Source organism: Lucilia cuprina, chromosome 6 (genome assembly GCF_022045245.1).
Source record: "Lucilia cuprina isolate Lc7/37 chromosome 6, ASM2204524v1, whole genome shotgun sequence".
Lineage (NCBI taxonomy): Eukaryota > Metazoa > Arthropoda > Insecta > Diptera > Calliphoridae > Lucilia > Lucilia cuprina.
Window position 1 is genome coordinate 20339063 of NC_060954.1, and position 15010 is coordinate 20354072.

General features: G+C 27.5%; 1 protein-coding gene across 1 annotated transcript in view; it reads right to left on the minus strand.

Moving 5' to 3' along the window:
- The window catches only part of LOC111677477 (nephrin), a 138433-nt gene that overhangs the window by 10367 nt on the left and 113056 nt on the right, over window positions 1-15010 (minus strand). The window contains exon 9 of the mRNA XM_046955322.1: window positions 922-1058. Within this exon, the coding sequence (XP_046811278.1) occupies window positions 922-1058 (137 nt within the window). The remainder of the gene's footprint in view (window positions 1-921; window positions 1059-15010) is intronic.

The following is a 15010-nucleotide window of genomic DNA, read 5'->3' on the forward strand; positions in this document are numbered from 1 at the left end:
ATTTTAATTGTGCAGTTAAAAAATCATTACGTTCTTATTATTTAAGTGTATCCTATCTAGCTGGCAGGTGTAGATGTGTGAATTCTTGGAAGTTGGGGCCTATGCAGCATGTGTTGGTGCTGGGGGGTGAAGATATAAAAAGTAACCACAGGTTAAGTACAGATGTTGTGACCAAGCTTTTTCATTAAAAAAAAACTTTATGTCCATGCATAAAATACATTACTGCATACTTATGTTTGTAAAAAAAATACCAGGAAAAACCCAGGAAATACGAGTAACAACTTCAACCTCCCAAACCATAAATTCCATTTCTCATATAATCTAAAAGCATTCCTAAAGTACATACATTCAAGCTTATACATATATGTATATGTATAGATACATTTAAAAGCTAAGGTAGCGAGATGTTTATGCTTTTCAGAAGGGTGGGCGTGTATCCTTGAAAGAGCACTCGTACTCATCGTATCGTTATTTATTTTCATTTTAACTAAAAAACAATTTCACATGAGATCTTTTTTAAACTGAAAAATTTATATACATTTTTTCTGGTAAGTTTCTTTGTTGCGAATGGCACTTTCATTAACATAAAAAATTGTGCATGTGGCGCTGAAGTTCAAATGTATTTTGTATGCGTTTTTTTATTCTGTCCATTCGTCACTGGGGAAAAACAAACCATGAAATTTGCATTTCATCATGGATTTGTCCATGAGAAAAATAAGAAAAAACAACTTATGCGATCTTTTCAATAGCAGTTTTTGCAAAACATAAATATTCTTTTAATTTTATTTCATATGCATTATTATGAAAAAGAAATAATTTATAACATTATTCTTTGAAATATTGTTTGTTCAAATGTTTTATAAGTTTTTTTTTGTACTAAAAGTTGACTGTCATTTGGGTTTTTGAAAAAGTAAAACTTACCCTTTTATCGTTTTTGTACCAAGTTAGTGTAGCTAAAGGATTTCCACCAGAAGAAACACACAAAAGTTTCTGTACCGAACCGGCCGGTATAATTTGTCCTTCTATGTAACCGGAAATTATAGGTGGTATGGGGGGATCTGTAAATTATACAAAAATAAATGTAATTGAAGTTTAATAATATATGTATTTATACAAAGTTTAAATAAATAACATTGCTAGATAAACAACAGGTAAAATAAATATCAATTTGAAATTTGTTGTCACAGTATAATTAGATTACTTAACTAATCTTAATTATTTAAATATATATTTTCAGAGAAATTTCAAGTGTAATCCTTAAAAAAATATTAATAAATTTAATACATAATTTGAGGGACTTGTATTTCAGCATTTAAAATTATCTTTTTCGTAAAGACCAACTTAATTATTTTATAACATAACATAAATTTGTTCCTAAAAAGATAAAACAAAAAAGTAAAGTGTAATTTTTACAATTACATTTTATGAGCACATCACCAGAAAAAAGGGATTTACACCTATTCATACCTATACTTATACACTCCAAAATAATAAAGAAAAAAATAAAAGCACAGGAAACATAAAATGTTATAATAGATATGATTATATACACGCACACACTTAAATACAGAAAGGATAAAATAAAGCTCGCAGTAAAAATTAAATAAAAATAATAAGAAAAATGCCGCAAGTCACTATTAAACCACAAACACAGACATGAAAAAATATGCCAGATGTAAAATATCAAAGAGTCTTAAAGCGATTAAGAAGGATTTTACTCTATTATCTGTTATATTTTAATAAACATACATTCATACATATCTACAGCTATACGAGGGTAATATGAAAATTCGTTTTTAAAATATCAAATGATTACTTTGTTTTTTATTCCAACTATTAATATCCCATTTATAACAAAATATGCAACAAAAAAATCGATGCCATTTTGTAGCAAATTTTATGATTCGAAAGGAAATCTAGTTAAAAGTTATTTAATACTGACTACAAATTCTCTAATGTTAGTGTTAGTGACGAGAAGCTAGTATTTTCAATACTCTTATGAAATATAGAAAATTTGTCTCCTGTAATGGTCGAAGAAACTTTTGAAAATGGCCAAAAAATAAGTAAAGTTGCATTAAGCTTAAAGCGAAAGCTAAAGAATCTACAAGATTTTCTAGAAAGAAAATACTTAACTGTAGGACTACGTATATACACCAATAAAGAAACTGACAAACGCATACATTTGCACATAATATGAAAAAATAAAGAAGAAGTATTATACATAATTTAAGCGACAGCAGTAATGTGCGGTAGTTCTGTATCCATTTTAGACATTAATGTTCACTAATTACTTCGCTAACAGGAATTTAATTATTTAATGGTTAATAATAAAAGATCCATATAATATAACACTACTAATCTATCTTCAAGTCAATTGTGTTTAAGTATTCTATAATATAATCACTTATTTTTCTTATTAGCTACGTTCAAACCTTTTAAATTTTTGACGAAAATGTTGTGATCCCTAAAAGATCCACATATTGATTTTCTTTGAAGTTTATTAATTACAAAATTTAAAATTTTCATTGCTTGCATTGTAAAATGTTTTATAAAACAATCATCAAGAACTACCGGAACTTTTAGAAATATGCTCATGCATACAGCTTCAACAAAACAATATAAAATTGGCAAAATTATAATTTTAATTAGTGAGCTCTTGTAACATTAAGCAAGCGATAGAGGGAATGAACAAAAACATAGAACAAAACTTTATATTCTTTTTAATTTTTATATTTTCGGTTTTAAAGCATGTCATAAAAACATTTTCTTTTTATTTGTCTTATCTTTTTTCATAATCAAGGTTACAAAAACAATTTAGCACTAGACCAAAAAAAGTACAATCTCCTAAAATAATTTGAATATCAGGAGAAAAATAAAAACAGTGTGGCAGCAACCATCTTTAAAGGTAGCATGATTAAATTAGAAAAAAAAAAAAACAAATTCACCTAAAGTAATTATTCGAAAAACGTTTAATATAAATTAAAGTACATATTTGAAATTTAAAAACAAAGTAAACTTGTTTCAAAAATGGTAATTTTAAACTTCAATTAAATGGGTCAATGTTGACATAATTGTTCAATTTAAATGTCAACCAAAATGTATGAACTTCCGTATTTAGCACTGAACTGACATACACAAGCATGTTACTAAGTAAGAAGTCAAATTTTCTTTCACTGTTTGAGTAGATGACAGGAAATAAAAAAATAAAATGGTGTTTCACACCGACTTTACAGACAATGACTTATAAAAAACATATATAGGAACTATGGCTACTATCATTAATTACAAAAATCATATAACGATAACAGACATCAGAAGCAATTAAAGGTCAGACGGACATCATAAAATCTATCGAGAAAGTGACACATATCCGAATAGTAAACTATTTGTTATAGGAGTAACAAACATTTTCGCATTACAATGATGTAGGGTACAAAACCCAACAACATGACAATACAAAGACGATCACCTTCGTCAAAGTCAATGACACTGTTGCCTTAAAAGTTTATTTCATACCGAAAGACCAGTCAGCCATCAGTTGAACAGTAACAACTATTAAATAATGGATGAGAATAAAAGCATTTACATACACTTACACACATATAGTTATACGCATATATATGAGAAGGTTTGTGTGTATTAACATGAATACCGTTACAAGTCAAAGTCATCGTGTTACATGTTCAAAATTTTGCTACAAATGAAGAGTGACATGAAACAGGATAATTCAGTTAAACGCGTTTACGGTTAACAACTCATTGTACCAGTAGAAAATCTACAGACAGACAGATAAATACACTTACTCGCTCATCTACATATACATTTACATACATTGTTAGTAGTAGTTTTGTATTGTTTGTATGTGTTTCTATATAAAATGATGTATGTGTGTGTAACTGAGTATGTCTTTGTGTGAATGAAGGTAATTTATGCATGTTATATAGTTGGCATTATACTATTCATGTACTTTTATCCTCTATAGTACATTAGCAAATATTAAGACAATCAACCACAACCATTCATACAATTCTTTTTTTCTCTCGAATGCTTCTGCAACATGCAAACACACATAAAATCCATTCAAATAAAAATCCACAGTTGACTCTACGAGTTTTCATCATTCAATATCCGTTTTTAATATAAGCTCAGACTCACTCTAACACATATACACATAAAGATCTTTAGGATACATTCATATGTATGGATATCAATTTCTATAGAAAATTTGTGACATTTATAATAGTAGTTGCAGTTTTCAATTTATGCACATACATAAGTTTGTATGTAAATATGATATTGCCGCAGTTCAATGCACTGTTAACAATTGAATGCTATGCAATTATTATTTGTATTTTTTATAGTTTTAAAAGACAGTTTTAAATTTTCGAAAATTATACATTGTGTACTTTTCATAGTATTACTTAGTAGCTAAAGCCAGCGTACAGGCTACTCTAAATATTAGAATTTGTACGATCCTGGGCTCTACAAAAGTTCGTAAAAATGTATAAATTGTAAAAATCCCAGCACTCTAGGATTTGGTCGCTTGACACAAAATTACCTATTACATTATTTGAAGTCTATAGTCGTCTAAACGACAGATACTTACTGTATATTTAAAAGGCTATTTTTTCGATATTTAAAGTATTGAAAGTAACATATATAAGAACCTGCAACAAGTGTCAAGTTTTGTAGGCACAACTTTGATATACATATTAAAATTTTTGGGACAAAATGTTCAGATTGGCTGTATTAGGCATGGTACCTCTATGGAAAAAGAGAATTAAGTTTGTAAATATGAGAAAATATCGCATTAAGAAGGAGGTCCCACGAAATAATGGAGTCGTGGGACCGTTTAGAATTAAATACAAAAATTCGTATAAATATTAATTGCACGGGCAACATTGACGTCCATGATAACATTTGAGTTATAAATTGACTGGTTAGTTAGTTTGAAAGGAGGATTTACATATATACCTCAAATCAGAAGAAATACACCTAGGCCTCTATAGGGCCTATTATGCGCTCCATAACCAGTGCCTCAGGTGGGAATCGAACCCACCACCTCCGGTCTACCAGACTAGAACACTAACCACTAACCTACCGGAGGCCACAATTAAACGGTTATATATGTGAAACCATTGGAGAAAGAATCCTTAAATTCTACACTTGTACAAATAGCATTAAAATCCACATCCCATAGCGAATAAATACAAAAATTCGTATACATAAAAAATTATAGTCTTTAAATTAGGCATGGATAACATTAAAATCCATATTGACTTTTAGGGAAATTATAAGAAATTGTGATTTTTGGCGTAGCATCTCCCATAAAATATATGTTCTGATGTGGTTATTTAAGATTCGGAATAGCTGAATGTATTACTCAGACTTATTTAGCTTAAAATTCATATAAAAAACACTTGAAGGAAGTTAAATTAAGTTTCAAAATCCAAACTGTAATAAAAACAAAATTTCTATATACTCCAGAAATAAGCAATTTTTAAGTTACAGTTTACATACTTTAATCTATGAATTTGTAAAGCCCATTTCCCATTTTATTTTCTAAGTAACAAAATATTTACATTTGCATCTGAAACTAAAAACATACACTGATATTCAAGATGAATAAAAACGATTAGTTTTTCTGTTTTTTTTTTGTCCTAAAAATAAGGAAAAAAAGAATGAATTGTGTATAAGTTAAGCATTTTAAAGAAACTATTTTTCTAGTAAAATTTATTTTTCAAGTCAGCATTAATAAAATGGTACTTGAATCCTTTCGATTGACCCTTAGTGTACTTTAACACATACATACATATCTATATGGATCCGTATTATGTAATACATACAGACACATTGATGTTTTACTAACAACAACTGAACTGCAACAAATAAACAAACAGAAACAAAACTACATACAGCAAAAATGAAGTCAAATGTAAACATTGCATTCCATATAAGCTTAAACCACATACATTTTATGCAAACATTGAATACTCAGACATATTTGCATACATTAGGATGGTGGTTATTATATAGTTGGTAAGATCTATTTTTAGTAATTATTTAGTAACATAAACCGTTATGTCATATTTTTACAGTTTTACAGTTTTCTTATTAAGACATAATTTACAATCGAAGCAAAGACAATGTACACCTTAAAATGCAATATCTCTCCAATATTTCAAATAGGGACTATATGACCCCAAAAAATATGTCGTCCTTTTTTTTTCGTAAATTTCACATGCATATACAGTGTAAATTGAATTGATTATCTGACCCAATATAAAGGACCGATTGCAAAAATATTTATTAATCGAAAAACAACAATTTTGTAACTCATATTTAAAAAGTGCTTAAATCTTAATTGTTAAGAACTTATATTAAATATTGGATCTAAATATAAGTTGCCATCGTAATGTAAATAATAATTCAAATCTATGTTTCTAGGTAAGTTAGAATAGAAGAGTATGTTTGTATGTATGTGTGAAAAACTAAAGGTGTAATTGTATTTAATGTTACTATAGTTTTATTTTTCCTTCTTCCAGGCAAAAATATGTTTTTGGGGTTTCAGGAAAACATATAAACTACACACGCACACAAAAAACAGCAGCAAGAAAAACAAACATTAAATGAATGAATGTCCTTTTACTACCTTCATATAGTTCTGTTTTTTTCCTGTTTTGTTAAAAATTGCATAGAAGTTTTCGGTTATTTGTTTGGTCTTGAGTACGTCAGTCTGTTCGGCGGTCGGTTAGTCGTTTGGACGTTGGTTCTTTCACTCATTCGTTGGGTTGGTTTCTTTGTTTGTTCGTCCATACATCTATACTTTCAGGAACAGTGTTTGTGTATGTATGGCGTCGGTTAGGGTATAGTATGTTGCAAGTTGCTATAGTTTTTAAGTATATATGTATGTACATATGTATGTTTAACTAACTGTGTTACAGTTGAAACCATTGACGATGTTGATGTAGTGGCAAGTTTCTCTTTATTTTTCTACAGTTGCTTTTTATTAAAAAGTTTTTTTTTTATTTTTTACTTTTTCGAAATGTGAATTTGAAAATGTGAACAAATAACTGCGCTTCCATACAATTTCTCCATTTGTTTGTTTATTTTCAGGTTTTTTCCATCTTTATTTTTTTCTACATTTAGCTGAACCAAAAACACTTTATGTGTTTATGTTATTTGTTGATAGTTTTCCTTTTGTTACTGCTGTTGTTGTTGTTGTTTTGTCCACTTCCTCTTTTAACCCTTGTATGTTAAAGTTAAAGGTGTATATTACGGATTTTGGGAAACCATAATTCAACTATTATTTATTAAATAAAAAAGTGGGATTATTTATTGATTTTAAATGGCATTTTAATTGCTATTTTGTGTAAGTAAAGCATTTATTTGAAAGAGCTGAAAATGTTAGATGTATTGAAATCAGTTTAAATTATAAAATTGTTTATAATTATTACAATTTCTCTTGATTTTACCACAATCATTAAAATAATGATATAATGATATTGGTAATTAAAAAATAAAATTTAGCATTTTAATTGGAAAGTGTCAAAATAACAAATGAATTTCGTATTTATTTCAAATAAAATTGTTAAAGTGAAAATTTGCATAGATCTCTCCATCCATGTAAACCTTATAATCGAATTGCTGGTAACAAATAATACTGTGAATATATACTTTTCAACTTAACTTAGTAAAGCAAAAAAGAATATTTAAAAAGTAGACAAGCAAATTAATGAAAATTAAAAACATTAACTTTGAGTTTTTCTAATGTTTAAGAAAAGGATATTTTCTCTCCTGTTAAGGTAGATAACAAGCCCCTTATTCATAAACAGTATTTTATTTATTAAAGGTTTATAAAACAAAATTTTCTTAAGAAATTTAATTTATAAATCGTTAATAAAATAAAGTATTGTTTTTGAATGAGGATGCAAATGTTTATTAAAGACATTTTTTAAATATTTTTTTTGTTTTTATTCATGGTCATCTTCCTTACCCTTGCCTCTGCAGAACATAAATATTTCTAAAAAAAAAACATACATTTTTATTTCTCCCACAAATTCGCATGGACGGACGTACATTTGTTTTAAACACTAATCATAATTTTATGTTTTATTATAATTAACGTAATAGTCGTAAAAAAAGTGAAACTGTTGTTGGTTGTGATGAAACCAATATAAACTTTAGTTTTCTTTAATAATAAATATTCGAATTGTACAACTGTACACATTTTACGACCTTATAAATATATATATTTTTATTTTATTTACCAACTTTTTTATTTGTGAAATAAAAACTATTTTTGTTGGTAACAAAATTTTTATGTGCTTCTTATAGTTATACACATGTGGAGAGTTAAATAGGTGTTTTTTTTTTAATAAATAAAAATTGAAAAACTTAAAAATTACAAAATTATTATAAATCGACCATATTTAAGTAATTTTTTTAAGACAACTTTTGTTTAACTCATAAACACAGAAGAAAGATCAGAACCTCTTGTTTTTAGCTTACTGTCTTAGTCACAATACTACTCCTTAGTTAAAGTGTGTTTAATTTTTTAAGTCATGGAATTATATATAATCATATGCGAACGCCATTACGTTTTACCAAAGGTATTGGGCTCGATGTATTTTTTGCAATAAAATTGATTACTCTCACAGGCTTATATCCTGTAAAACGCTCAGAATACTGATACACTCTCTAAGCAAAATAAAATGTAGTGAATTTGTTGTACATATTTCCGATTCGAAGTCTCAGATAAAGTTGTAGTTCTTGTCATTTTGATTTACTCTCTAAGGCAAAGTGGTTCCTCTAGTCATAACGAATTAAAATTATGAACTTATTTTATTTTTTATTTTAAGTAGAAAATTTTACTTCGTGAAATTGCGTTGCATTGATTAACGACATCTGTACGTATGCGCATTAAGAAATTATATTAATATTACAAATATTAAGTATACGCCTAATTTAAAAAAGAACTTGAATTTTTTTTAACACGTTAAAATTTTTGTAATTTTGATCTTTTTTGTTCTTTATGACAAAAGCTCCAATTATGCTTCAAAGAGTAAAATAAAATTCCATAAAACCAAATCACAATTTTTTCTCTGTCCACATGTGTAAACATTGTATTGAATATTTAAAACTTAAACATAAAGAATGTCCCAATTCAACTAAAGTGAGAAGAATTGTTATTTGTGTAGTTTATACGCACATATTTTTAATTGCTAAAATAAAAAATATATATAAAAAATTCAGCTTTAAAATTGAAATTAAAAAAATATTTGAGTTTTATTTCTGTATGTGTGTTTTATATTCGTTGTGGTTTTATTCTATATTAATTTTTCTTGGTTGTGTTAGACTTTTTCATGCAGCAACCAGCAAACAATGACAGACAGTTAGTTAATGTCCTTTTCGTGTTGTTAGAATGAAATATTAAATATCGACATGAAATGACAATATCTTTTTTTGAAAATATAATGAGAATTTTAGTTTTTTTTTTTCATTTTAAAAGCAAATCGTTAACACATCAAATCTTTTAAACAGATTCAACTTTTTTATGTATCTAGTTATTTTTTCCTGCTTTAGTAAAAAAGTGGAAGCATTTTACATTTTTTTGCTTAATTTTAAATTGAATTTATATTCTGGTAAAAATATTTTTATGTGGATTAAACTAAAATTTTACTTCATGTATAGTATTATTTCTTGGCTGTTTCCTTTTTATGCTGCTAGTCTTCAAAAAGGCTTTTAAATAAGAACAAACAAGATTTTTTCGAACTTTTTTTGTTTAAGAAAAATCTAAACAGGAATAATAAGAAAAACTTAAGGAATAAATAGAAAATCTGAAGTGCAAGCAACAGATTTAGTTGTACCAGTGTTTGTGTTTTTGTTGCTATTGTTGTCTTAAGACAAGCATACAACAACTAAGTATTGGAGCATTAACAAAGACAACAACACAAAACATCATTACATATTCTCTATTATGTTTTTGTTTCTTTTTTACTCTCTGACTAGTTTTTGAGTTGTTTGTTGTTGCTATTTTTGCTTTATCTTAAAAGTATTCCATTCATTGCTTAAGGATTTCTTAACATTTTATAGCATACATTACGGTGTTTTTGTATTGCTGTTATTTTTGTGTTTGTGTTTGTTTTTTGTTTTGCCTTCTCTCAATCTTTATCTATGCAGTCATTTTGTATTTGTTGATATTCTTTTTGGTTGTTCCCCTACTTTTTGTTGCTTTCTATTTGGTATTGTTTTTGTTTAATTTAAACAGGATTAAATACTAAACGCAACTCATGCAAACAACTGAAATAGAAACAAAAATAAAAACAAACACTTTGCATTACAATTGCTGCACATCTCACAGGCAACAAGAAAACGAAATATTTTGTTAATTTTTTTAAACATTGAATTGCTAATCCATGCTTCTAATGTTCGTTTGTTGGTATTCTAAACATTAGGCATGTAACCTAATTTCGCATTTATAAAATTGTCAATTGGGTCTTAATATTGATAATGAGTTAAAGTCAAAAGGATGGAATGCAAAAAATGAATTATGTGTGTGTGTGTGGTTCTTATCGTAGCCTCAATCCTACGATGTCCGATATTCTTCTATATGAAATGATAAAAGAGCTATGTATATGATAAGTTGGTTGAACGGTTATACACGTACAGTATCCTTTTCAAGGTTTACTCTGTTCATACTAGACTTAGTGCAGTGCGTCTTCTGACTGTGAAGAACAGTATATTGCCTTATTGAGGGAGATTGTACTTTTGTGTAAAAACGCTGTTTTATGTATTTACATAAAAATATCAGATTATGCAAGTAACTGTGCGAACAGTGACATACGCTACTTAATACATTGTTTCAGTATCAAATCTTGGTATAACAAGTTTTTTCCTATTTTTTGATAATGTAAAATTTATTTTAAATAAAGCAAAGACTGTAATGTAAGTCTTCCAAAAAATTGCCTTTTTAAGAATATTATATAGGAATATATATTTATTTTTGAATGGACCTTAGTTCCCTACCAGTGTAAATTGCGAACATTTTCCTAATTTTGTGCTGATTTCGGGAAAATTATTAAAAAATGGGTGGGTGTTCCTCTGGACTCCTTATTATACACATATCTTTCACTTTGTAAGATTTCTTAGTTTTTACTGTTTTAAAAATAAATTTTAATAAATTCAAAATACATCTCAGGTTAACTATATTTAATCTTACGGTACCAAAATGTTTTCCTTGTTAGACAGAATCACATAAAAAATTTAACTTCAATTTTTTATCGTTTGCCTAAAACGCACTTAAAAGTTAAATTCAATTTCATTTCTTATTTCTGCCTCATAGCAAGTAATTCTCATTTAGTTAAAAATATTTTTGCAATAAGCAGTTGACTTTTGGAAAATACTATCACCATGTTTAAATTATATATATAAGTATCCGAACCGAAGTCAAATTTGTCTAATTTTACAAATAATTTGATATTAAGCGTTCTTAAATCAATCCTATTTCTATATATTAAACCAAGTATTCTTTTGAGCTTAAATAAAAAGGAAAATTCAAAAAACGACTAGAACATTTACCTACCGGAGGCAATATTTGACATTGATCATTGGTTTCACACTTACGTTAAATCAGCTATTTTGTACTTGGTTTAAGGAAAGCTTCGAGTTACTCAATTCCTTTTGCTTACCTATTGCCACGGTTATTGCGAAATTAATGGAATTTTAAACACTGTGTTCAATATTTCTAAAGGAACTAGCCAATACCAGTCTGGCTAAACTATATAAGTAACTTGCATAAAGACTTAGTTAAAGTCTTTAAAATCCTTACCCCATATTAAAGTCAACCAAATAATACATTATTTCAAAGAAGAATTTATTAGGTTTTTGAAATTAAACTCAGTAACTTTAAGTGTAAATTATCATACAACTATATTGTTGTCAATATTTATTGAGATTTTGTATAACGTATATACATACATATGTACGTCTTGTGTCTGTGTAAAGTTCATACCCTGGTATTCAATTGCTTTAAATGTTATTTCTGAATTTTATGTATGACATTTCAATGTAATTTTATTTTTATCTTTTCTTATACTTTGTATTGCTTGATTTATTTCAAATATTTTAAGATGCTTACAAAAATGTTTCAAGCCAAAAATTCTCAACATGATTAAATAATGTAACTGAATATTTTTTCTCTTATTTTAAGTGGCATTAGATTTAAACACTAAACAATGGCATATAAGGATAAAGTACTACAAATAAACTAATCACACATATACATACATTTGCAAGAGATTACTGAGAAGCATTCTCCTCATTATTAGAATATATCTCCTAAAGCAATATAAAAACGTATACTGTAAACAATCCCTGAAACAATTTATGATGTGAGTTTAAAATAAAATTATTTTAAAGTTTTTTTTTATCCTTTGATTCAGCTCTACAAAATATTGACGTCAGTATAAAAAATTTGAGAAACGTTATTTTAGAATGAACTAATTTTTTATTTTCTGTGGGAGCAACAGCATCTTTAATTTTGTGGTCACCCTATTATACATATGTATATGGTAATAATAGTTGTGTGCAAAACGTCAATGTCTGGACCATCTAGATTTTGATTTCCTGGTATTACATTATTGATATAAAATTGCTGTAAATAACACCTGATTAAGGATTTTAGATCTCATGTATATATTTGTTACAAACTATAGGTTATGTTCTAGGAAAATTATACATACTTATCTTACAAATAATCAGTGATGGGCGTACATATTTCAACACTGAAGTGTCTATGAGTGTGCGAAGCAAAAATAAAAACAAGTTTAGAATTATATTTTCTTTCTATCGTATTTACTCTTGCATAGATTTTGAAAAAGTAATCCCTTCACTGATATCTAAATACTATTTGGTTTCTAAAAGCTAGTTTTGTAAAATTTTCACTTTAGTGTGTACATGTGTGTGTGTATTTAGACGCTGATAAGTAAAGTATACGGTTGTTTAAGCTTTAGGGCAATCTTTAATGATCTTTGATTACTTTTTTCAATTGTGCTTATGGCTACTGCTAATGCTGATGTTTTTGTTTGAAATTTTGTTTTTATTTTCCTGAATTTCTATAAAATTTCATGCTGTGTTTCCTTTTTTCCTTCATTGAATAAATACCCAGCAAAAACCCAAATTGCTTGCAATTAAAACCACTTAGCTGACTAACATACTTTTAAATGACTATTTAAACAGGTTTAAACTGGGTCAACATAATTTAAATTTTTTGTTAATGTATTTAATTTAAAAATTATTTTAGTCACACAACTAAAAAGCTGAAGAGTCATTAATTTCAATGAAGATATAGAAGCAGTCTACGTTTTTTCACATGATTTATATTGACTGATTTTTTATTACATACTTGTAAGCTATTGTGGGTAAATACGAAATAAATAAATAATGACATTACATTTTAACCCCTTACCTGAGAATAAAAAGTTTTTGCTGGTTAATACTATAATATGTAGATAGATGTAGGAGGTTAAATTTGTTCGTTTTTTATTAGCTGTCTTTCATTAATCAAGTGTTGCTAATTAACTAATTAACTTTAATATTTCTTATGTCGGTTTGATTTTTTGCATAAAAGAATTTATTACATAATTTAAATATTTTTTGTCAATATTTTTAACAATAATTTGCGTTGAGAACAGTTAAAACACTGTTAAATCTTTGCATCAATAGACTATATATTTTTTGTGTTTATTATAAATCAGTAGCTATTGATTTTAAATTCGAAATATAGTTTTATTATTGTCCCACAAGTTGTTGGCACACTAAGTTACAACATATTAAATGGGCCTTTTTTCCAAAGTTTTTCTTGGTAAAAAACAATAAAAAAAATTTCATTAAAAAAATTAATTTCATTCAAAGTTCACAACTCAGTTTCCTGGGCGTAATTCCAAAGAATTAGTGTTCTTGAGAAATGTTATCTCCGGAATAGTATCACTCCCAAAAAAGTGCTCTAGTGTTTCACTGTCCTCTCCACATCTTCTGAACCCGCACTTCTAATTTTGTATAATTGTATCTATAATCCTGTGTGTCTACTGTCTTTGAGACGATTTCTCATATTGCTTTTTTCAGAGTGAAACCATAAGGTTTTTGTGGTTCTACCCACAGTTCAATTATTTCAAAAGGCCTTATAGGATACTCTTACTCAACTTTTTATTTCAGCTTTCATTGCGTCGAATGGTTAAGCTCCCTTTGGTTTAAATCGAACATATTCGTCGTTTAGTTCTAGCACCCTTACATCTGGGAGAGTATTCAATTAAAGATTTCTTACAATCCATAACGAACATTATTCATTTACTTTATTACCTGATATCGGCCTAATGCCTTCTGGCTGTAGGCAAATTTGTCAATATTATTCCAAGTTCGTAATTGCTCGGACTTCTACCTGGAAATTTGTAGTGTGATTAATAAACGGTGATATATTTCTGTTTCTGTGTCTTTTATATAGAACCCCAGGCCTATTTTATCCTCATATGTTCCTTATATACATTCAAAATCATTTTACTATCATCCGGTAAATAATGTCACAGTGAGCCTAGTTTCTAAAACTCATTTTCCCCCCTTTAGGAATTTGTATATAGACAATGAGAAAACTGGTAAAAACGTTATGTTGCAAGGACTTTTATCTATATAAATCTTTCATTTTGTTAAAATTTTATATTTGTGGTTTTACAAAAAATTTATATTAGCATTTTTTCGCAAATGATGTTCTAATATCCAATATTTTAAATTTTATCACTATAAAGTTTCCAAACGTACACTATTTTTTATGCTTTTTTGATGATTTGTATGTAAATTAATGTAGAAAACTGACCTTTTACTAATTTTTATCTTAAATTCAGTTAATGATAATTTTTGTCAAAATGAAATGCTATGGAACAGAGATAAATTAGATTTTCTATTTTCATGTTATTATTAAACTTTTTAAACCATTTATTGTATAAAGAATGTAACCATT